A 23819-nucleotide genomic window follows, 5' to 3' on the forward strand; every position below is an offset into this window, starting at 1 on the left:
GTATTGCTATTTGACATTTGTTCATCATCATCAACTTAAGCTTTAAACTTTGCTTCTATGCTGTTCTGGGAGCAAATAAAAAACATAGAACACGTTCAGCTGCTTGTCTTCCCGGGCATGTCGTAAAAACCGACAGAGGGATTGTGTCCTCTAACATGATGGACTAATGTTATGGGCGATAGGCTGATCCCTTATCACCATAAGGTTCATCATATCCAGCTTACGACACCGTATCAACAGTGGCTGCAAGTTGTCTTTGATTGCTTGTGGCTCTGCCCACCCCATTAGGGATTACGGGCGTGAGTTTATGTATGTATGTATGTTCATCATCATCAACTTAAGAGCTATATGCTTTTTAAAATTAATGAATAACCCAGGCGAATAAGAAATGCATCTCGCTGGTATGCTACCCGTTTGACGTGTGCTGTCAACTTAATTCTGTCGGCTTATTGGCCAATATATAAATTTGGGAGGGTTATTAAAATTTCTGTCTAAAATTTATTTTATGCCTGTCGATTATCCGTCCCTTTCCTTTTCGGGGGATAAGAAAATGACAGATATAACTTAAAATAAAATGAGATGGTGTGTACTAGATACAGCAGCATTACGTTTCTAAAATATAAATTCATCATCACTAATTTAAGAGCCGCGCTCTTGTCGGTGTAGTATTCTCCATGCTACTTTTTAGGGACAAATAGGGCAGTGGTTTCCATCTTGCCTTCCGCCCAAAATATATTTATCTTATAACTTACTTCCTATAAAATCCGAAGCATTAGGTACCGACGTCACAACCAGACACATACGGGCTAAACCAAATAACAACGGTATTTTTTCTCGCTGACCACTCTTAACGAGTAAAAACTACCCTCAGCCACCAGTTTAAGTATTTTCGTCTTATTTTCTCTAATTCTTTTTGAGGGTATTTCGCAAATCCTTCTTTTGTTCTTATGCCCGCATTGATTCCGTATTTGACGGCTGTACGAGTAACTAAGCCACTTATGGCTTACACGGGTAGTGCTAGGGAGGGGACGCGGTGCGAGGATTAGAATGTCGATGTTGAGAAATTCATCTAAAAAAAGCAATATTGCTATTTGACATTTGAGCACATAAAAGTAAGTGTGCAATGCACACAAATGTCAAATAGCATTATTGCTTTTTTTAGATGAATTTCTTCGATGTGGCCTTTTTAACCCCCAGATCTCAGAATTGATCATTTCATGATGTGTTCAACAATTTCATGAAATAGAATGTCACTCGTTGGCCACATCATGATGTAGTTTGGCCAGCTCAATGGACACTAAACGTTTAACGACATGAGCAACTAAGGAGGCCCGGGTCCAGATTGCGGATGTAATAATAATGTGTTTATAACAACATTTCTATAAAGATAAGTCTGACCTATGATTGTTTAATTAAGCATTCTAATCTAATCTAGCCTACAAGCTTTAACCTTCCTCTTTCCATTTTTCGCGATGCTATGCGCATGTCGGCCAGTCCCTCCGTCAAGCGTCCAAATTGTCACGCCATCTCTTTCGAGGCCTACCACGACGCCTGTACCCATCATGAGGCACCCAATGCGTGATAATCCGCGCACACCGCTCAGGGTGCATGCGACAAACATGTCCAGCCCAATCCTATTTAAGTCAGGCGGATTTACGTCCCACACCAGCGATTCAAGTTTTTGAACGTAATGTCGTATTTCGGACTCGATCAGTTCATTTGACACCTAACACACTACATATAAACGCTCTTTGGCATTACGGTTACGATATAAGAGAATTCGCAAACAAATGCAAAATTGTATTCCTAAGAAATGTTTGTAGACAAGTTTATCAGGAACGTAATCTAAAATTATTCTTAGAGTCAATTACAGTGACAACTTAACGCTTGACCTGCCCAGATAAACTTCAGGTTACGGAATGTTGTACAAAATAAGCGATAAAGGAGATTAAATTAATTTGTTTCAGTTTATTAATACTTACAATGTAACTTACGTTAATTATTGGGCACCCTCAGGCCTGTTGTCTCAAACGTTGTACCGGTTGAGAGCCTTCAGCGTTCCCCATCCGGCCAAGTAGTTAATGCCATCTGCGGCAAATCAACAATAAGTCACGTCAAAAAAAATACTTACGTTAAATTTAAAGCCTGAATCCTATAGAGTTGCATAGTCTCCCTCACTATTTAAGAGCTGCGCTCTTGTCGGTGGAGTAATCGCCATTCCTCTCTTCTTCCCGCCAAAACCTTCACCTCCCAATACGACACGACCTGCACCTTCTCTTTTGATTTGTTTCATAAATGTTACCCTAGGTCTACCCCTTCCTCTCTTCCCTTCAATTTTTTCTTCTATAATGTTTGTTATAAATGAATCGTGTCAATGGCGTGTGTAGAGTTGCATAGTATGGGAATGTAATTAAGAGGTAAGAAAGTCATATAACGAGGAAAGTTATGAGTATGAATGTGGATGGATCTAGGAGTAGGGTACGACCCAAGAAATTGTGGATGAATTGTGTAAAAGAGGATATGTGTGTGAAAGGTGTGAGTACTGAGATGACATCTGACTAGTGTTGGGTTCTTACCCGGAAAATTCCCGCGTTTTGGGAATTTTCCCAATTCTGAGGGAAAAAACCCGAAAAATTCCCATTTCAAGGGAAAATATTTTTTATCGCATATATTTGTATTAAAAGTAAGGATTTCCAACAACGACCATTTAAATATAATGTATGCCTACTTATGCCCAATTTATGTTCTGTCGTAGTGTCGTATGAACTCTTAAAACATCATCGATTCCTATTGTACAGGTTTACACCTAGTTTAGGAATTGACCGATGGTCCAACTTTATGTTAGAATTAAGTACAACCTGTAATAAAATGCCATGTCAAAAATTTGTAACTGTTGTACATGAAGAAATTATTATTATTATTATTGTATGTCTTTTTCATATCTCGGGCCTATGGAGGCCCGGACTTTTGGAAGGCGTGTGTGGGGCCGAATGGCACTTTGGAATCAAGAGGTAATCTCTTGAAGTGGATTGAAGACTTCCTTGTCAAAGCGCACCTTCTCTGTGCACATCGGAGAATCATACTCTGTTTCCAGAAAATCCTCAGCTGTGTGCCGCAGGGATCGGTGTTAGGACCAATTTTATTGAGTATCCACCTTACAGATCTTAAACATGTTATCATGTCTGATATATCACTCTTTGCAGATGACACGAAAATAATGGGGAATCCACTCACATATAAACTGCCTATATACGTCCCACTAACGAGCTTAACGCTCTAACCACTAGACCACGCAGGGTGTTGTGTTGGGAATCCACTTATTAGCCATTATATAATCCAAGATCATCTTACCTTCTTCCCCACCGCACTACCAAGCCGCACTAGAGTAATTGCTTGGACCCGAGATTAGCTAATCAGATTGAACGTGGACAAATTAAATGCACTGTGATGCGTGTTGACAGTAACAACCCCTCGTTGAGTTACACCATTGACTCAAAACCTCTAGAGTGTGTTAAAAAACAAAAGGACCTTGGCATAACGATAACACATAATCTAAAGTGGGACGAACAATTATTGGAATCACTAAGAAGACTAACTCCCTCCTATACATAATTAGAAAGCTTTTTAGTATGTAGATAAGGAATTGTTTCTTAGGCTTTACAAAACTTACGTAAGACCGCTGTTAGAACATGGGTTTCAAATATGGAGACCTTACTATCGGAAGGACATTGCACTACTAGAGAGAGTCCAAAGAAGAGCAACAAAGATAGTGACAAACCTGGCCGGCCGGAGTGGACCCCAGCGGGAGCTGCAGGACTCTCACCTCTGGCTTGCCTTCATTGGCCGGCCAGAGTGGGGAGTTAGAGCTATACGCTCGCCGGGTGGCAGTGAAAGATGCATAAGTCGCAGAAAGCGGTGTACACCTCTTGACACCCTGAGCTGCTCACAACCATGTTGCTGCCTTGCCGTCCAGTCGCGTCGTCTAGATAGGTGGCCCATCCAGTGAGTGGCGAGTCACCGCCTGCCCAATGTATCTCTGTTATTAACATTGGTCGAGCAGGCCCCATAGTCCCCCATAGCCCCAGTATCCCGGTTCACTAACCCGCAACCCAATAGACCAGTTCCTTTTGTTCCCATAATCTGCAATAGTCCTACACGAACCGGGGATTGTCTTTGGGCGCACTCCCATAGTGCATACAGGGATAGTCGCCGGTTGGTGTCACAACACATTTAGATTAAATTATCTTAAGGGGCCTCTATGTGTTGGCTTTGGCCCCACACACGCGTTTCAAAAGTCCGGGACTCCATAGGCCCCAGACATGGAAACGACATACAAATAATAATAAGATTATAAATAATTAAATTAAAAATATTTTCCCATAATTCGGGAATTTTTCGGGTGTTTATTTTATTTTCCCATACTTTCCCGATATTTTTTCTTTCCCACCCAATTGTTTCTTTCCATGCCCATCACTACATCTGACAGAGATGAATGGAAGAGGAATACATGTTGTGCCGACCACACCTGGGGCCTGTTTCATAAAACTTACAATTGTAAATTACTACGACAATTTGGTGTTCATTACGTAGCTAATATGATACTGCAAAATATACGTGATCACACACTGCGCAATGTACATCAAATTGTCATTGTAATTTACAATTGTAAGTTTTATTAAACAGGCCCCTGGAGTGGGATAAGGGCAGAAATTCAGACAGCCAAAATGATTGAGTTTTCAAACTCTCGTTTTTCAAACTCATAAAGTCGCATTCAGTGATGTACTTACTTTTAAAAATAAATATAATAAAGACACGCACTTGTTCGTAGCGTGGCATAGCGTAATTAGCGTAGCCAAGTAAATTATGATTAAAATAATGCGTAAATCTATCTTCTATCGTGTTGGTTGTGAGGTGGATTACCCACCCCATCAACCCTGGTGGCGTATCGATATCGATATTGTGACAGCGGCACATCCCTAAACCGAAGCTTGACCAGAACTTTGCCAAATGAAGCGAAGAGTACGCGGCGCCCGCGGAATGAGCTCAGAGTAGTTGATAAACAGAGACTGCATACCCGTACTAGTTGTTGACTTACAAAGACGACAAAATATCGGCTTAAAGGTCGTGCTACCAGGCCATGAAATTCCAAAAAAAAGACAACAAATATCTTAACTGACATCCATCGATATCAGCTGTGTGATTTTTTAAAAACAACTTCAGTGCTATCCATGCGTAGGTTATGCTTGACGGCACTCAGGACCCCGATACCAACCCCGCCGGCGTGGGCGATGTCCCTCATTCAACACTTAATAGAGGTATATAGCCTAGATATATATATACGTACTTGTACGTGTCTCCCATCAATCAAACGGAAAGAGCATAAACATCTTTTTTGTTTTGGTTTTCCCCGAAGGGTAAGGCAAAGGGAACTATGCCCATACAGCCATGTCTTACTTTTTTTTTCTTGATTATTAATGAAATGATGAAAGGTGATGACGATGAATGATGAAACCTAAGCCTCCACCCTCGGAGCAGACTCCTACTCCGATACCGAAACGAATCAACTCAAAAGTCCGCAAAACTTTTCGAGTTATGAAGCGACTTGTTGGCACGAAGCGACAATAGATAGATACACTTTGTTTATTGAATATTCCGATATAATAACACTGTCGCGAATGTTTTCCGACTAACTTTAATGCGATCATTAACCACGAAACACCACTTCGTATTTATTATTTAGATTATTCAATGAAGAAAGCAACTGTCCCGTTCCCGTTCCCGCCAAAAAGCCAGAGCATAAACAATAAAAAAACTCAGTTTCCCCGGCAGTCTCGCGCGGCTCACTACCCTGTGCCAAGTTAAGTGCATACAAAGACCGTCGGTAAGGGCTCGTTAAGTGCGATATAAGTACAGCTTTGTCAGCCCGACATAATCCGAACGGTCCCACGCTCCTGCAGTACTACAAACGTACTACAAACTACAACCTGTCGAATAATATACATTGCTCAACTGCGAGGAAAGAATTCTTTGACGTGGTGGACAAAACAATAAGTCATCAGTCTTAAGATAGATAATATACAGGTGTTAGTGACACCACCGTACCGAATACTCAGGGGGATGATTCAGCTCATTCTGAGTTAATATCAAGTGGAATTTTCCGCCGGGAAAGTATGGAATTGAAAAGAATAAAAAAAAACCATGTGTGTGTGTCTGTGTATGTGTAACGGTCTAAGACTAAAGTAAGACCCAGAGGGGGCCAAGTCTCCATCCGATACGAATTGGTGCGCATGGAGAAGTTTTGTAACATGTAAGAGCCCTTAGCGCTCCCCATTTGTCCGGTCAAGTCTTTGATGCCAACCGAGGCTAGACTAAAATAAATCACATCAAATGGGTACGGATATGGGTACGGGTTCAGGTACGGGTATGGGTACGGGTATGGGTACGGGTATGGGTACGGGTACGGGTACGGATATGGGTACGGGTTCAGGTACGGGTATGGGTACGGGTATGGGTACGGGTATGGGTACGGAAATGGGTACGGATATGGGTACGGGTATGGGTACGGATATGGGTACGGGTATGGTGTTGGGTAACTATATCTAGTCCAGTAGAAAATAATAATAATGGAAGCGTTAAAAATACCTACTTATTATAAGTAATAAATAGACGTAAGGAAATGATGGCTAATAAAAATCACTAGCCTGTTAATCAAAGTATTTCTAGCGACTAACTCAGAAACTAATAATGTACCTGTTACTTTGTAGCAGTTATTACTCACCTCCATAATATAGAGATTTCTTAAGCCTCGTTCACATGGTTTATAAAATGTATTTTCAAATAACCACCTATCACGTTGGCCTAACAGAAAGCTCGGTGAGGTGTAGGTACTTAGTTCATCTTGCGATGTATGTATACCCCGATTGGGATAGATATAATCGTGATGTTATGTTAAATAATAAAAGTATGTACGTAGTTACTTAAATGTTCTAATCAAATCAAATATTACTTTATTGCACACAACATACAAAACAAATTAACACAGATGATGATAGATACAGTACAATCTGGCGGCCTTATTGCTAGGCAGCAATTTCTTCCAGGCAACCAGTGGATAGGAAACATTATTACAATTTGGTGCGGGACAGTGCAACATCTTGTATAAAATAATAAATACTATAAATAAAAAAAAAACAAATAAAAGTAAAATAAATATGTAAATAAAAATAAAATAGAAATATATAAATATAAATACTATGTAATTTGACTATGTTATATATTTTATTAACATTGTATTTAGTAATAATTGTCCATTGAAATTCATAAAGAATAAAAATCAATTTATTAAATTTGAATTTAGAACATTAAAAAAAATATATAAATACATAAGTACATACATAATGTGCTGATGTTAGTACTTAGTGTAGTTCTTTTTTATTATTTTAGCATGTCCTTGTGTAGCAAATTCCTATTAATTTTAATGCCTTCAATTGGGTAGTTTCCTAGGTCAAAGATAAATTATGAAATTCTAATTACTAAACAAAGACAGATCTAAAGGTGAAAAAAAATGATCTTTTTTCTATTTTTACTTATTTTTTAATTTTAATAAAGAAAAATGTAATAATAAGTCCGACATTTTATCACGTTTTCCTATTACGTCACAGATTGGTTTTTCATACAAATTCCATAGTAATTTCGTACATAGAAGTGTTTTGACGTTTAGTAAAAAGTAACTGATTTGATTAGTTGAAAATCAAAGTTGAAAACTAGCCTATTGAATCTCGAATGCGGTCAGTTATGAAATAAATTCCCGTTGAGTCCTTTTCTTGTATTTACTCTGAATCGGCGTGCGTGTTTGAAACGATTGATGAATGTGGAGGAAGCAAAAGTGTGACAGGATCAAAGCAAATGTAATTCCATAGTCATTGCTTACCCCGGTGGGAAATAAGCGTGAGTTTGTGTATGTGTGTGGAGTTTCCCATACTTCGAACTAACATGTACAGTCATGAGCAATATCATGTACCCACTTTAGAACCCTGTCGCACTATCATATTTGACATTTAATGAGACTTACAGTTTAATTTGTCACAAATGTTAATGTGACATGGTTTCAAAGTGAATACACATTAGTACTCGTGACCGTACTTAGGTTCATTTTGTAGACATTAAGCCAAAAAAAACCAGCAAGTCAGTGACACTAAATATTTATAAATATTTCCTAACGGCTAGTGCGTTCTACGGCGTCATAATATTATTTGAATCGTGTGGCGTTCCATTTTTTTTATAGATACCTCTTTACATGCCATTAAAATACTGGCCACTAAAACTAAACGCTCCTAAACGCAGCTGCAAACGTCAGTTAGGAGCAGTTTTCGCGCCAATTTACGAGTGCTCGTAAAATGGCGATGACACCGGTCGCCATTCTTACAGCCAGCCCGGTAATCTGAAGTGAAAATATTGAGAGAGCTCCGGATTTTATAACTAAGTACTCATATACAGGATGTTAGTGACATCGTAACGAAAACTGAGGGGGATGTTTCAGACCAAGATTCTGAGTTGATATCAAGTGGAATTTACTGTTGGAAACTTCATGTTTTTTTTTTAATTGTTTTCTATTCTATACTTTTGCGGTGGAAAATTCCACTTGATTTAACTCAGAATCAGCTGAATCATGCCTCTCATTATTCGTTACAATGTTACTTACCCCGTACAAGTACATACAGGCAGCCATACAAGTAGGTATTGGTGTTAGTGTCGCCGTAACGAAAACTGAGAGGGATGATTCAGACCATGAAACTGAGTTGATATCAAGTGGAAAATGCATAAAAATTTAATTGTTTTTTTTTAACATTAAGTATTTTTAGTTTCATACTTTTGCGACGGAAAATTCCACTTGATATCGCCGGCGTGGTCGATGATTTCCCTCAATCAGCGCTTATCGCTATCGACCCACTAGGGTAAAATAAAATAAAATAAATACAAATTAATTTACTTGAGAACTTAAAAACTAAGTATACGTACAAAAGCATTTTGAGGGTATATGATAAATAAGAACTACAATATTATACACATCTGCAGCAAATCTACAATAAGTCACGTCAAAAAAAAATCAAAGATATTAAACCCGACTTGCGAATGTTGCAAGAGTAAAAATAGATTCTTTTATAGTTTCGGGTCTTAGGCGGATATTAAAAGTAACGGTCCACACATTTCAATAATAGCCATTTTATTATGGTTTTTATTCTTACTTTGTCAGCATTTTTGTGTCGCTTTTAATAAGGTGCTGGGTGCATGGAGGCTTAAGAGGAGTTAGATAGAACGTAGATGTGAAAATAAGGGACTTTTTTATATAAAATAACTATGATAATGAAGGACGTTCCTTAAAAATAATATAGATGGCGCAGTACAGTTTTAACTTCGTTTAACCTTCTAATTTCATGGATAACAGATATATGCATCTTTTATCTTTGTTTTTGGGTATAAATGATGACCCTTTTTATTACACCCATGTCTTTCCCTCAGCGTTACAGATTCCGATGTGGTAGTAGTTTTACAGTTTTAAATATAAATAATACTTAATTTGAGGAGCTCGGTGGCGCAGCGGTAAACGCGCTCAGTCTGCGATTGTTGAAGTTAAGCAACTTTCGCAAAGGCCGGACATAGGATGGGTGACCACAAAAAAACTCGAGCTCCTCCGTGATTCGGAAGGCACGTTAAGCCGTTGGTCCCGGCTGCATTAGCAGTCGTTAATAACCACCAATCCGCACTGGGCCCGCGTGGTGGTTTAAGGCCCGATCTCCCTGTCCATCCATAGGGAAGGCCCGTGCCCCAGCAGTGGGGATGTTAATGGGCTGGTGATGATGATGATGATGATGAATACTTAATTTAAACTTTATTTTTCCAGATTCCGCGCCTGTCTGAAACTAGCCGACACTTCAGTGTCCAATATGGTTGGAAAACTGTTCTTCAACGTAGTCCAGACAAAATGCTTCGTTCTCAAACCAATGAAGGTATGCACACAGAGGTCCTGGTGGGGCAAATGCCTCCGCCGTGGGTATACAAAGCAAGCGTTATTGAGAGACAACCTACCCTATTGAAAAGGACAGTTTCAGAACGCATCCGGAGATAAAAGAAAAAAGAAATGAAACAAATTAAAAAAAATATAACATCAAAACATAAATTAGGAATATCCCAAGAATAATGTGACAAAAATAAATTAATTATGTAAGTTAGACATTTTTTATTGTGTTTTTGGCTAGATATTTCGTTTAAATTTATATAATTCGTGTGTTTTAAAGCTTATTATAGCCGCTAATCCACCTTGTTTTTATACCTGTCATTTTCTTATCCGCTGAAAAAGAAAGAGACGGGTAATCGACAGGACGTAAAATTTATGGAACACACGTATACACGTCAATTTTAGGCAGAAATTTAAAACAACCCTCTACATCGGCCAATAGCCCGACAGAATTAAATTGACAGTACACGTCAAACGGCTTGCATAACAGCGAGATACCTATTTGATTCGCCCGGGTAATTAATGCATTCACTTATTCGTTTTAAAATTAACAGCCGTCAATCATCCGTCTCTTTTCGGCGGATAAGAAAATGCCAGGTAAAGGTATAGAGGTATAGGTACAGGTATAGGTACCTACCTAACTTTTAAGTTAAAAATTGGCAAAAAGTATTTTAATACTTAAAATTAGATGGTGTCGACAGGAATTAGCGTTATTGTCATTATTAAGAATAATAACATAATATTGTATTACCTATTTTATTTCATATTTTATATCATTTTATTGTATAATTTTATTTTATTTTAATTTTATTTTATTGTATCTTTTATTTTTGTATATGGGTTTTTTATGCCTGAAATAAATGACTTATTATTATTATTATATTATTATTAACTATTTTATTTATACACACTGCCAAATTTTAAAGCATTGAATAAATTACCTTTGTCTTATCCAAATTAAATAAAATAACGTGTAAATATATTATGTAGCGAAAAAATAGTATTATTTATTTTTTAATAATAAGTATTTTAAAATTACCACTGTGAAATAATAATTATTAATAATGTTATCATTTAAGTGTTTTTGTTTTCATTTTGTACAAACATTTTTTTTATAAGTAGTTATAGTGAATATCCTATTTTGGGCTATGATCAAACTACACTTCTCATCAAAAAAATCGAAACACCTTGCAAGTTTACGTTTTGTCAGGATTATCAGAAAAATGTGTACATTTAGGAATAAATGTTAAATGTCGTTTAATAGTGAGTAATATGAGCTTATCAAATCTTAATGTTAATGTTCTAAATTTAAATGAATTTTTCATAGGTTTCGTATTTTGTTAAATGAGTCATTTTTATTCCGTATGGAGTATAAAGGAAATGGATAAAACAACACACGTAAATGAAAAAAAAAGCTAAAAAACGTTTATTTAATAACTTGTATTCCCTCCCCGAGCTCTAATTACTGCTTCCATACAGTTCTTCATCGATCGGATGAGAGTCACGATCACATGCTGTGGTATATTGTCCCATTCCTCTTGGATTGCATCTTGCAGCTGGCTAAGTGTTTCTGGGGCAGGATCTCTTGCTCGAATTCGTCTCTTTAATTCATCCCACAGATGTTCAATGGGATTCATGTCCGGGCTTCTTGCTGGCCATTCCATAATAGAGATATCGACTTCGTTAAGATAATCTCGTACGACGCCCGCGGTGTGAGCCCTAGCATTGTCGTGCATGAATATGAAGCCGTTGCCAATAAAATGTGCATAGGGCATCACATGAGGCTCGAGACACTCTTCGACGTACCGATGACAGTTTAGTGCAGGCAGACGTGGCCCAGACACGAAAGCAAGCTCTGACTTACCGTCGGCGCTGATTCCTCCCCAAACCGTCCACGAACCGCCACCATAGCTGACCTTTTCTTCAATGCAGCATTGTGCATAGCGTTCTCCGTCTCTTCTGTAGACCTTGTTCCTTCCGTCGTTACCATACAGCATAATTTTACACTCATCAGAAAAGAGAACTTTGCTCCACTGTAGGTATGACCAATTTAGGTGCTCACGTGCAAAGTTAAGGCGCGCTCTTCGATGGTCTGCAGTTAATTTCGGCCCATTTGCTGGCTTATGCGGTACCAGTCCACGATCCTTCAACCTTCTTCTAATTGTAGAGTCACTTACAGCCACCCTTCGTACAACACGAAGCCGCTGCTGCAGTTGAAAAGCGTTAAGGCGTCGATTTCTTAAAGAAGTTGTTACAATAAATCGATCATCTCGCTCAGAAGTGACCCGATTCCTGCCAGATCCTGAACGGCGCGTGAACAAACCAGTCTCCCGATAACGTTTATAGACTCTATGAACAGATGACAGGCTTAGATGCAGTCTTGCAGCCACAACACGCTGACTAAGGCCAGAATCCAGCAATGCCACAACTTGGGCGGCTTCTGTGGGCGAAGTATCCATACGTTTTAGAAAAAAAACCTTTTTTCAGACGTCCCAAAGTCACAGTATTGAAATAAAAAACAAAAAGTTTAAGGATAGGCGCCAATTTTTAGTTTTTAAACGCTAAATGTACTCCAACCCTAAACACACATTTGTCTCAAAACAGTGATTCATTTCGTTTATAAGATAAACAAATGAAATTCTAATTTTGAATTTAGAATTTTCGCTTATTACTGTAATGGCCAAACTGCCAGCTATACATTTATGTATTTTTTTTCATCGTATGAATTCTTTTTTGTGTTAAATTCGGACAGAAACAATGAAAACGGAAGTGTTTCGATTTTTTTGATGAGAAGTGTATTTTACTTTTAATAATAGTGTACTTTGTATAATTTACCAGTAAGTATAAGTCCATAAATTGTGTATTAAATTATTTCCATGTAGAATTTAAGATAAGGTTTTAATGCGTCAATAAAACAGAGAATTAATTAAATAGGTACCTAAAGAATCTCTAGTGACACATTTTATCAATAATTCGTAAACTTACGAATGTATTCAGAAGAGTATTCAATTGTCGAAGTTGAATTTCAACTGTATAGCATACCTTCAACTGTATAGTAAGTTTCACAAAAATGGCGGTCGGCCGCGCAATGTCGGATATTCTACCGCTTACTTACCTGGAACAGCGTGGTATATAAGCTCCATATCTCCTCCGGTTGATTGGGGGACGCCTGGGGGTTAAAAAGTCCACTTCGAGGTAATTCATCTAAAAAAGCAATATTGCAATTTGACATTTGCGCAATGCAAACAAATGTCAAATAGCAATATTGCTTTTTGATGTGGCCTTTTTAACCCCAATGTGCTCGGCATCATCGAAACGAATACTGAGGGGGATAATTCAGACCATGATTCTGAGTTGATATCAAGTTGTTTTTTCTGTCGGAAAATTCATGAAAATTTTATTGCTTTTTTTAAACTATTTTTCGTTCCATACTTTTGCGACGTAAAATTCCATTTGATATCAACTCAGAATCATAGCCTGTTTCTTCAAAGTTTTCGTTACAATGGCATTAACACCCTGTATAAGTAAGCTATTTATGTTATTTACATAGTAAATTTAGAACATGATGACGAGGCAGTATCGACCGGAACTTTTTATCTATCTATATTGACAATTCTAGTATAAAGCTCAACACTGATGCACTACTTACCTTACTGATTACTGTGATCTATACTGTGTGCAAACCAGATGCGAGCTGCTGCTAAAGCGTGCGATCGCGCTCGTAAACACGCTATACGAATAGCAGGCGATCGCGCACGTAAGCATGCGATAGCGTGCGAACGCGTGCGTAAAGCGTGCTGCCTGATGTCATTGAAGCGTTAGCCAACCAGCGAAATTTAGGTAAATAAGCGCCCGAATATCCGATCACTGTTCATAAAGCATGCAAATATTTAATATAAGTAATTCTAATATAGTAAGTATTTAAGTAAATAAATGTTAGCAATAAGTTGAGCGAAGTTCCTTTATTGACAATATTCGTGTTGATAGTTCGTGTAGTTGTCCAGTTTCTTAATTAAATAAGTACAGTTAATCAAATAGGTAAGTACACTAAAGCTAGTTTGAAAAAAAAACTAGTAAGACAAATTATACTTATTAGTGTTAGATGTGATTCATACAATGTGATTGGAAGCGAAGCGAAAACACTTACCGGGTGAGAGCCTTCAGCGCTCCCAATTTGTCCGGCCAAGTAGTTAATGCCATCTGCGGCAAATCTACAATAATACTCATCGCAGCGTGAACTTGAGACCACGCGATAGGTGGTGAGCCGCCGTCTATAATGGTCGAGTCAGCTGTGTTAGGGCAAACTGCACTTAAGATGAATTGATAACTCATTGGTGCAAGGAACAAACGAGAAAAACATAGTTTAGTGTTTGCTTCGTTTGCGTTCACTCGGTATGAATCATTCCTTAGACACTAAATAAGGAATAATACTAACGTAAATAAGTATATAACTCTCCGCTCCCCACTAGCGGCTGAGCTAGGTTTACCTCACCCCCTCGGTCTTACTTAAGTCTTCAATCGTATGGCGTCAGACGTCAAACACACAGATGCGCGTGTACGATAACGTCAATGTGTAGTGTCCGTGTAACTAGGCGTTTTGTATGAAGTGTCCGGAGTGTGGTATAAGATTAAGATGAATTTTGTATCAAATTAAAAAAAGCAATAAATGAATCTAGCAATAATTAAGATTGTCTGTATTTTAGATGCTAAAAGAAGAACAGTGAGTAGATAATATGTAATATAATAGTGACTTAAAACAGGGGGGTTAAAAAGTCCACATCGAAGCAATTCATCTAAAAAGCAATATTGCTATTTGACATTTGCGCATGTAAAAGTAAGTGCGCAATACATACATACACATTGCTTCGATGTGGCCTTTTTAACCGCCCTGTGTCACGGGTTCCAATCCCGAATACTACAGAATTCGACTTATGAGTTTCCATTCCCATTTGGATCACAAATAATTAATATCACGTGGTTTCAAGGATTTTGCCCGGTTAATGGCAGTAGGCTCGCCCCCTCTCACATGGGACTTAAACATAACTGGTGTCGGTACATACTAGAAACCTCTGCCTACCCCTTCAGGGATATAGGCGTGATGCTGTGTCGTTATTTGCCCCTGCCGACGCTGAAAAGCCCATTAATGTCCCCACTGCTGGGGCACGGGCCTTCCCTATGGATGGATAGGGAGATCGGGCCTTAAACCATCACTCGGGCCCAGTGCGGATTGATGGTTATTAACAACTGCTAATGCAGCCGGGACCAACGGCTTAACGTACCTTCCGAAGCACGGAGAAGCTCGAGATGAAAACTTTTTTTTGTGGTCACCCATCCTATGACCGGCCTTTGCGAAAGTTGCTTAACTTCAACAATCGCAGACCGAGCGCGTTTACCGCTGCGCCACCGAGCTCCTCAACGAAAAGGACATAAGTGACGATATTTTTAATCTAGATACTACACTGGTTGTGTTACGTTATGTGATAATGGTGCCGGTTCGGGCAACCGCCAATTTATTTTGACAGGACTATAACTAGCTGCATCCCTTTCTTGCACGTATTGTAAGTGCAGGACGGCACTAGTTTAGGAGCTGTCAAAGTAAAATTAGGTTAAGTTTGTGTGCACCAGGAAAGGCACCAATATAAATGTATTGTAATGTGTATACGGTCACGAGCATTAATATGTATACACTTTGGTACCATGTCACATTAACTTTTTTGACAAATTGAACTGTAAGTCTCACTAAATGTCAAATATGTTAGTGCGACAGAGTCCTAAAGTGTACCTCTTTAGGCCGGGTTTCCACTGACGCGGAGATAGGCGGAGAAGAGCGGAGATGTGCGGATTTGAGCAGAACAGCGTTCGAGGGAGCGAAAAACGAAGACGCTCTGTCACTCTCCGTCGCGGTGATTGGTCGATTCCTGCACAACTCCGCTCCTCTCCGCTCAGCTCCGTGTCAATGGAAACGTAGCCTTTTAGTGATTCTTTAAACTAGTTTCAACAGACTTTAATAAAAAAGTAGAGTCCGCACACGGAATAGTAGGAAGTGGACGGAAAGGCCCTAACGCGCATTTTGTATGAGAACGTCTGTTCAACCCCACTCTCTTTTACTACTACTCCTGCAAACAGATAACTACGATAGCTCTACTGCTTCTCAAATTCCAGAGCCACTTTACCGGCAATGTATACGTGATACATTGTTTTAAGTTTACGCGGTTTATTATATAATGCCATCTATTTTTATATAAGGGAACGGGAACTGGAACGTCTCTTGTATTTAAATGTCTTATAAAGTCCATTACAATCCGCGGGAATTTCGTAGAGCGTAGTCGATTAGGTAGTCTGTGTGACTACCTAATCGTAGTCACACAGTCGCTTCTTTTATTTGAAAAATATTATAGTTGTATGTATTCGTTTTCTGTTGTTTTCTTTTTTTTGGCCTGACCTGGTTGCAATTAAGGTTAATCAACAAAGGTTTAAAAGTCTAAGCAACCAGGCTTGGCAAAAAAATATCTTTAACAAAACTTTTTTTTTTAAATTCGAATGCGATTTTTCAAAATGGCGCTTAAGATTTTTTACTATAAGACGAGGATATAAAATTCCCATATTTCGTTACTTTCTAAGTCTAAACTAGTTGATGATAGATGTCGTATGGCATGTTCGTATTTCTCTTATAAGTAAATGTTTTTAAATTAATAAAAAATAGAGTTTTATTTTTGTTCTCAATGTGTATTATAATAAATAAAAAATCTTGTACATAATAATGAATATTAAGTTGTTTTAATTATCACTCATTTATGCCTACCTATATAGGAGACAGTCTTCCCTCACGTGAGATTTTTGTGATTATCCCCACCGGGATTCGAACCCGGGACTTCCGGGTCGTGAGCCCCAACGCTCAACGCTGTTATTGCCAGAAAAAAATAATATAAAAATAATAATTATGAGTATAATTTAATACTTTATTGTTGTTCAAAACACTATTATGGCTGACAAAAAATAATATTAATAGTAAATGCATTAGCAAAAATAATTCTTATTACAATTTCTTAACGATTGACAATAATTTCGTTCATTACAAGTATGTTTCACTACTCACCACCAACCAGCAGTGGCGCAGCGTGATGGAGTGTACTCCATAACATCTTCCATATAATTGCGTAGATTCCTAGGTCCAAGATAATTTATGAAATTCTGATTACTAGATAAAGACAGATCTAAAACTGGCAAAAAGCGTTTTCTTTTTTTTTAATTATTTTGGAATTTTAATCGAAGACATTTTATCACGTTTTTATACAAATTCTATGGTAATTTCGTGTTTTTGACGTTTAGTAAAAAATAACTGATTTGATTATTAACATGGCATTGAAATATGAAAGATTTTATTCCTGTACAACAAATACTTGATATTGATTTTTAATCATGAATTTATCACTTTCTTTCGCATCACCAGTCGATCTATTCAAACAAACGAACTTATCTGTATTCCCGATTTTTATGTAAAACTCTCCTTGCTCTAACTCATTCTTTTCATTTTTCGAATTCAAATTTGGAACTTTTTCATTTTTATTCGAATAAAACTCTTGATTATTTTTGGTGTTAGAATCTGGGTAAAAATCTCCTTGGGGATTTTTGTCGTTTTTGCCGTCTGGGTACGAAACTCCTTGGTTGAGTTTTTCGTTTTTCTGTGTTTTTTTCGACTCGGCGCCATGTTTGGCCAGTAAGTGTCTTCGCAGACCCCTGATGCGGGTGTAGGTGGCCCCACAGTGGGGACAGGGGTGGGACTGGGATCGTTCGTGGGTCGCCGCTATATGTTCTTCCAGGCTGATTTTGTACCCAAACTTTTTGGGGCAGATTGTGCACTGTAAAAGGAAAATAGAATACTTTCATTAATAAAATTATATGATGCAGAGTTCTTATAGTATATATGTAGATAGATTCCGCCCGTTCCTGTTGTAAAAACTTTTAATAGTAAGGACACTGCTTTTTTTTAAATTGTTCTTTCTTGTACTGAAATCCTATCTACCTAAAGGCTAGGTAATAAAGCTCTTTTTACATAACTCTTGCGCTTTTTTACTGTCGGGAATGTTCTCACTTTCACTCAATGTTCTCACTGAGAACGGCAGAACACAGTCAATAGACTGTGAAAGTAATAACTTTACTGAGAGGGGATCACAGTCTAACCTGATAGGAGTTGAGGCCGAGATGTCTCCGTCGATGCGCGCGCAGGTTGGAGCTGGACACGCAGCGCTGGGGACACACATCGCACCGGTACGGACGTTCGCCCGTGTGTTTCCTGTTACATGAACGGTCACGAGTACTACTACGTATACACTTTGAAACCATGTCACATTAACTTTTTTGCAAATGAAACCGTAAGTCTCATATGATTAAATGTCAAATATGATAGTGCGACAGGGTTCTAAAGTGGGTACATTATATTGCTCATGACTGAACACAGCTCTTGTTAGCTTCGGGTTCTATGCTGAAGCAAAGAATACATACATAACATACATAAACAGCCTATATACGTCCCACTGCTGGGCACAGGCCTCCCTTCATTCAACCAGAGGGGGTATGAAGCATACTCCACCGCGCTGCTCCAATGCGGGTTTGTGGAGGTGTTTTTACGGCTAATAGCCGGGACCAACGGCTTAACGTGCCCTCCGAAACACGGAATCATCTTACTTTTTCGGACAATCAGGTGATTCAAGTCTGAAAAGTTCTTACCAAACAAAGGACAGTGTCACAAAGTGATTCCGACAATGTCCCCATCGGGAATCGAACCCGGGCCTCCAGATCGTGAGCCTGACGCTCTAACCACGGAGGCTGGTATATTTATATGGATACACTACCTCATATGAACGGTAAGTGAGGATCGTTGAGCAGAGCGGAACCCACATTGTGGGCACTCGTGGCGCTTAACCCCTGTGTGGGTCAACGTGTGCTTGTGGAGGTAGTCTTGTCTGGTGAACACGCGGCCACAGCTCTGTTGAACAGGAGAGGAAGAATAAGATAAACAGTGGCTAATGGCTATGTGGCAGACCCAACTAGTTGGCCACCGAGTTCCGCTCAAATGCAACAGATGGCGCCACATTCAATAATGCAGTCTTCAAGCAGTCGTGAAACGCGATATCGAAGTTTACACAGCAAGACGCATATATACAACTTCCAACACAACACTGTTGGATCGTCGATGAAAAATACCTAAGTTATTTTAAATACATAATTTAACAAGAAATATGTGTTATAAGTCAATTTGGGAACACATCCTAATTAAAAACTTCCAACTTCAATTTACTTTAACAAATGGTAAAATCATACTTTTTAAATTCTCACAGTGTTACTACAAAACAAAGACTAAAAGATAAACAATGTTTAAAATATAATCCGTACACGAAAGAAGTCCCGAAGGTCGCGGCGCTACTGTCGCAGATTTTGCATAGGATTATTATGACTTGTCAAGTTAGTTTCATTAAAATCCGTCAACTTCTTTCATGATGCGAAATACTGTTTCAAACCTAGTTTTTTAGTTTGTGTTTTGTAGTAACACTGTAAATGTTCAATAGAGTTTATTTCCAATTTCCTGTATAGATATAAATAAATATATGTAGGATAAAATAATGTTATATTAATATCCACACTGCAACTCGTAATGAGCCTGTAGCAGATTTTTAAATCTCTGAAGAGAATTAGCAACTCTGATAGCTTTGATGGGCAAAACGAAAAAAAAAATATGGACAGCCTACTCACCTCACACACATAATTCTTCTTCTCTCCATCATGTACTTTCAAATGCTTCTTCAAGTTATCTCTCGTCTTAAACTGCTTGTAACATTTAGCACATTTAAACAACTCTTCGGGGAGCTCAACAGTCGTATTATTTCTATGATCCCTCATGTGAGATTCGTACATTCTCCTTTTCGGCAAATGTCTATCACAAAGTGAACATTTATATCCATCTTTTAAACCTTTACAGAAGTTTATTTCGTGCCCCAATCGGGTCTTTCTGGTCTTAAATCTCTTTTCACATCCGAAGCATTTGAATTCACCGTTACTTTCCACACCATGACTCTCCGAGTTGTGTTGTATTAGAGTTTCTCTACTTTTTAAGTCCAAACAGCAAATGTTGCAGTATGTAGAGCCTCGTTTCGGTTTATAGCGGCTCGTTTTTGTCTTTTTTGTCGTCCCTATGTTTTCTGGAGACTCCTCTAAGGTCGGGGAGGCTGGCTGCAGACTATCCAAGAAACTATCTAAGGTGTCAGACTTTGACAAATCCAACTCCGGGAAGTCGTCAAGTTTTTCCAATTTCAAGTTATTGGCACTTTCAGTTAGATGTGTTGATGGATTTAAATCATCTTTTTCAAATATTTCACGCAGTTTTCTGTCGGAATCTTCACAAAAACGTTTAAACTCGAAGCAACTTTCGATCTTACAAAAACAGATTTCACACACCTTTTTCGGGTAGTTCGTAGTTATTTCTAGATCTAAATTAATGTCTAAGCAACTCTGTACTTTATATATCAGTGGATTATTTACTTCACTGTCCATTTCACAGATATTTGTAAACAAATCTCGATTGGCATTTTTTGACCAACAAAATCTACAAATATTTTCTTGTAGAAAGTAATCTTTAGTGTATAAATCACTATGTAACAACATGGAATATACGCACGTCATTATTTCAACACTTACACTATGAAATAATTATAAAAATCGGGATAATTTTAACAAAATCACTAACCCTTTGTTTATGTTTCTACATAACTTTTTAAATGTGACATTTGCGAAAAATGTGCTTTTAACGAACAAATATCACGCTCATGCGAAACAAAAAACGTCCTACATTGAATATCTTCTATCTCTATCTAACGCATTACTTGTCTTCAACATCAATAAATTAAGAAACTCATTTTTACATACGCCATCTATTGTCGAGTAGAAAATTAAAAGGCTTTTTGGCGGGAGGCGGGAACGGGACAGTTGCTTTCTTCATTGAATAATCTAAATAATTAATACGAAGTGGTGTTTTGTGGTTAATGATCGCATTAAGTTAGTCGGAAGACATTCGCGAGTGTTATTATATTGGAGTATTCAATAAACAAAGTGTATCTGCCTATTTTCGCTTCGTGTCAGGAAGCCGCTTCATAACTCAAAAGTTTATGCGGACTTTTGAGTTAATTCGTTTGGGGTTCGGAGTAGGAGTCTACTCCGAGGGTGGGGGCTTAGGTTTCATCATCATCACCTTTCATCATTTCATTAATCATCAAGAAAAAAAATACGTCAGACATGGCTGTATGGGCATAGTTCCCTTTGCCTTACCCTTCGGGGAAAACCAAACCAAAAAAAAAAAAAAAAAAGAAAATTAAAAATATTTATTTCTCAAAAACTATCTGAACGCGCGAAAAATTCCTACTTGAACTATTTTCGCTGAAAAACTTGCATATCGATTAATCGAGAAATGGAGAAATAATAAAACTTCTAAGTCCACTTAAAGATTTAATGTTGATAACTACTCATTAGAAATATTACATTTCACTTATTATCAACATTTTGACTCTTACAAACTAACTTAAAAATCTTATAACTAGTGTTTTTACAAAAAAATCAATCGATTGGTACTTCACTGGCGGGATAGTAGTGGAAAAAGTTGCAAATGAAGATGATTTCAGCAAGTTTAATTATTCTTTTCAACTTTTATAATGATTATGGGTAGGAAGTGGATACCAATTCATTCATATTATCATTAGGTAAGGAGGCTGAGATAAATTTGTGGTAAATATGACACCCGTATTTAAAAACAAAGAAAACTTAACAAAAGACAGCACAGCATGTCTTCAACATTTAGATGATTTTATCATTATACAGTCAAGCACTTTTTGTAATCAAAATAATTTCCTAACAGCTAAGCATTTCCAAATACATAGACATTCTTGGCATATTGGAAAATATAGTTATTTTTGTAAAAAATATAATAGTCCCTTCATCACATTTATTTAGAAGCTTATTCCTCTTGTCTCTCTTGGTCTTTGTCCTTCTTCTTCTTTTTCTTCTTCTCTTTGCGGACAGAGTCATCCGCGGCCTCCGTCGTTACGTCAGCCTCCATTGTTGTGTCACCGTCAACGGTGGCCTCTAAGTCCTTCTTTTTCTTTTTCTTCTTTTTCTCTGCTTTCAATTCTGTTGAGTTGTTAGGGTCGTCCGCATTAGCTGTGCTTGCTGTACGTTTCCTGCTGCTCTCCTCAGATTCAGTATTTTCTCCATTTGTCTCTTTCTTTGCTTTGAAGTCTACATAACTATGCAACCAATCAGCTGGTGTGTTCTCATTAGGTTTGCCATATTTGTCCAGTTTTCCTTGTTGGATCATCTTCTTCTTGATTGTTGCTTTTGGTCCCAGGCCCCACTTCCTTGGGTATGTGTCCCTTTCCATGATCACTCTTTTCAGTTTAGCTGCAACTCCGTGATCACAAGAAGCCATTGTTGAGGTAGTCATCATCGCAATAGCAAGAGCTACGGCTTCGCCTTTAGTAGTCACAATGACTATTTCTTGGTCAATTTCAATTCCGTCTTCGTACCTCAGGATACCAGGAAGAAGTACTTTAGCACCGTAACACACTGCATTGACAGCACTGTCTTTAATGAAGATTCTTTTATGAGCTATCAGGAGACCTTCTAGAGGCTTGATCACCCTGCGAAGGTAAGTCTCATCCTTATGATTTTCATAGGCCCACTGGGCGTCTAGGATGTCGTGCATGGTGACCATGCCCTCCTTTTCTCCCTGGATGCCGGAGCGCACACGTCTAAGCTCTATCATCTGACCACCGACTCCCAACATCAATCCCAAATGTACACACATGGTACGGATATACGAACCGGCTTCACAGCTGACCCAGAATACTCCAATGTTCCGTTCCTGATCATAATCCAGCAGCTTGCTATCATACACAGAACGGACTCGAAGCTGCCTTTTCACGGCAGATATTAGAGGAGGCCTCTGGAACAGGGCTCCACGGAGCTTCTCAAGGCCTTGAGTTACTTTTTTAATACCATCAACAGCTGAATGCAAGCTGAACACAGCGACGTACTCCTTACCAGCGTTCTGCTGAGACTTCACCAACCTTGTCGCTCTGTCGATGCACACAATGAGGCACCCAGTTACCTTCGGGTCAAGAGTACCGGAGTGGCCAGTCTTCTCGGCTTTCAGAATGCGTTTGATCCATGACACGACTTCGTGGGAGCTCGGGTTGCTCGGCTTGTCGACGTTGATGAAACCCGACTTAACGTACTCGGAGATAGGACGCTTCAGAGGAGAGTGCCCGAATGGCAACGGCGTGTAGTGGTTAGTACGCACATTGAGCCTATCGAAGTTCTTCAATAACAACGGCCAATACCCAGTGTCGAGCTTGTCCACCGACTCCGAGGGCTCGATCTTGAAGTCCTGCAGCTTCTGGTACGCGCCCAGACTGACCGCCTCCTTATTTTTCTTCTTCTTTTTCTCAGAGCCCAACGCACCGGGTTGAATCACGTCGGTCATTTTTCAAGAATTTCACAACAACCAACAAAAACTAAATGCGATGAATGATAAAAACACTAAGTCCAACACTCTAATGTCCCAGTTTTGTACACTATGTGTGAATTTAAATTGTAAATCCACGCACAAATACCATAATTCGACACGTGCAGCGCGTCGAAAAGAGGTTATCAAAACCTATAGTTTGTTTTTGCGCAAGGTGGCGCTGCGGAAACACCAATACTGCCAACAGTACCAACTCTGACAATAGAACACTTCGGATACAAGAACAATTTAGTT

The 23819-nt window shown here is 38.6% G+C and overlaps 3 protein-coding genes across 5 annotated transcripts in view; 1 reads left to right on the top strand and 2 right to left on the bottom strand.

Moving 5' to 3' along the window:
- Positions 1 to 11169, top strand: part of LOC126378908 (uncharacterized) — an 85663-nt gene extending 74494 nt beyond the window's left edge. For all 3 annotated transcript variants that reach the window (XM_050027415.1, XM_050027417.1, XM_050027416.1), the window contains one exon: positions 9902 to 11169. In XM_050027415.1, coding sequence (XP_049883372.1) covers positions 9902 to 10094 — 193 coding nt within the window. In that variant the 3' untranslated portion in view covers positions 10095 to 11169. The remainder of the gene's footprint in view (positions 1 to 9901) is intronic.
- A 5791-nt stretch (positions 11170 to 16960) lies between these two features.
- LOC126378882 (myoneurin-like) lies at positions 16961 to 20789 on the bottom strand. The gene is made up of 4 exons (XM_050027373.1): positions 19766 to 20789; positions 18868 to 19001; positions 18197 to 18308; positions 16961 to 17874 (listed from the first exon to the last, which is right to left on the bottom strand). The coding sequence occupies exons 1-4, from the start codon at positions 20690 to 20692 to the stop codon at positions 17395 to 17397; spliced, it is 1653 nt and encodes a 550-aa protein (XP_049883330.1). The 5' UTR covers positions 20693 to 20789; the 3' UTR covers positions 16961 to 17394.
- Positions 20790 to 21498: 709 nt separating this feature from the next.
- On the bottom strand, positions 21499 to 23749 carry LOC126378895 (H/ACA ribonucleoprotein complex subunit 4). Its single transcript, XM_050027392.1, has one exon. It carries the CDS (start codon positions 23541 to 23543, stop codon positions 22017 to 22019), a length of 1527 nt encoding a protein of 508 aa, XP_049883349.1. The 5' UTR covers positions 23544 to 23749; the 3' UTR covers positions 21499 to 22016.
- Positions 23750 to 23819: the final 70 nt, after the last annotated feature.

The sequence above is a fragment of the Pectinophora gossypiella genome, chromosome 27 (genome assembly GCF_024362695.1).
Source record: "Pectinophora gossypiella chromosome 27, ilPecGoss1.1, whole genome shotgun sequence".
In the NCBI taxonomy this organism is placed as follows: Eukaryota; Metazoa; Arthropoda; class Insecta; order Lepidoptera; family Gelechiidae; genus Pectinophora; species Pectinophora gossypiella.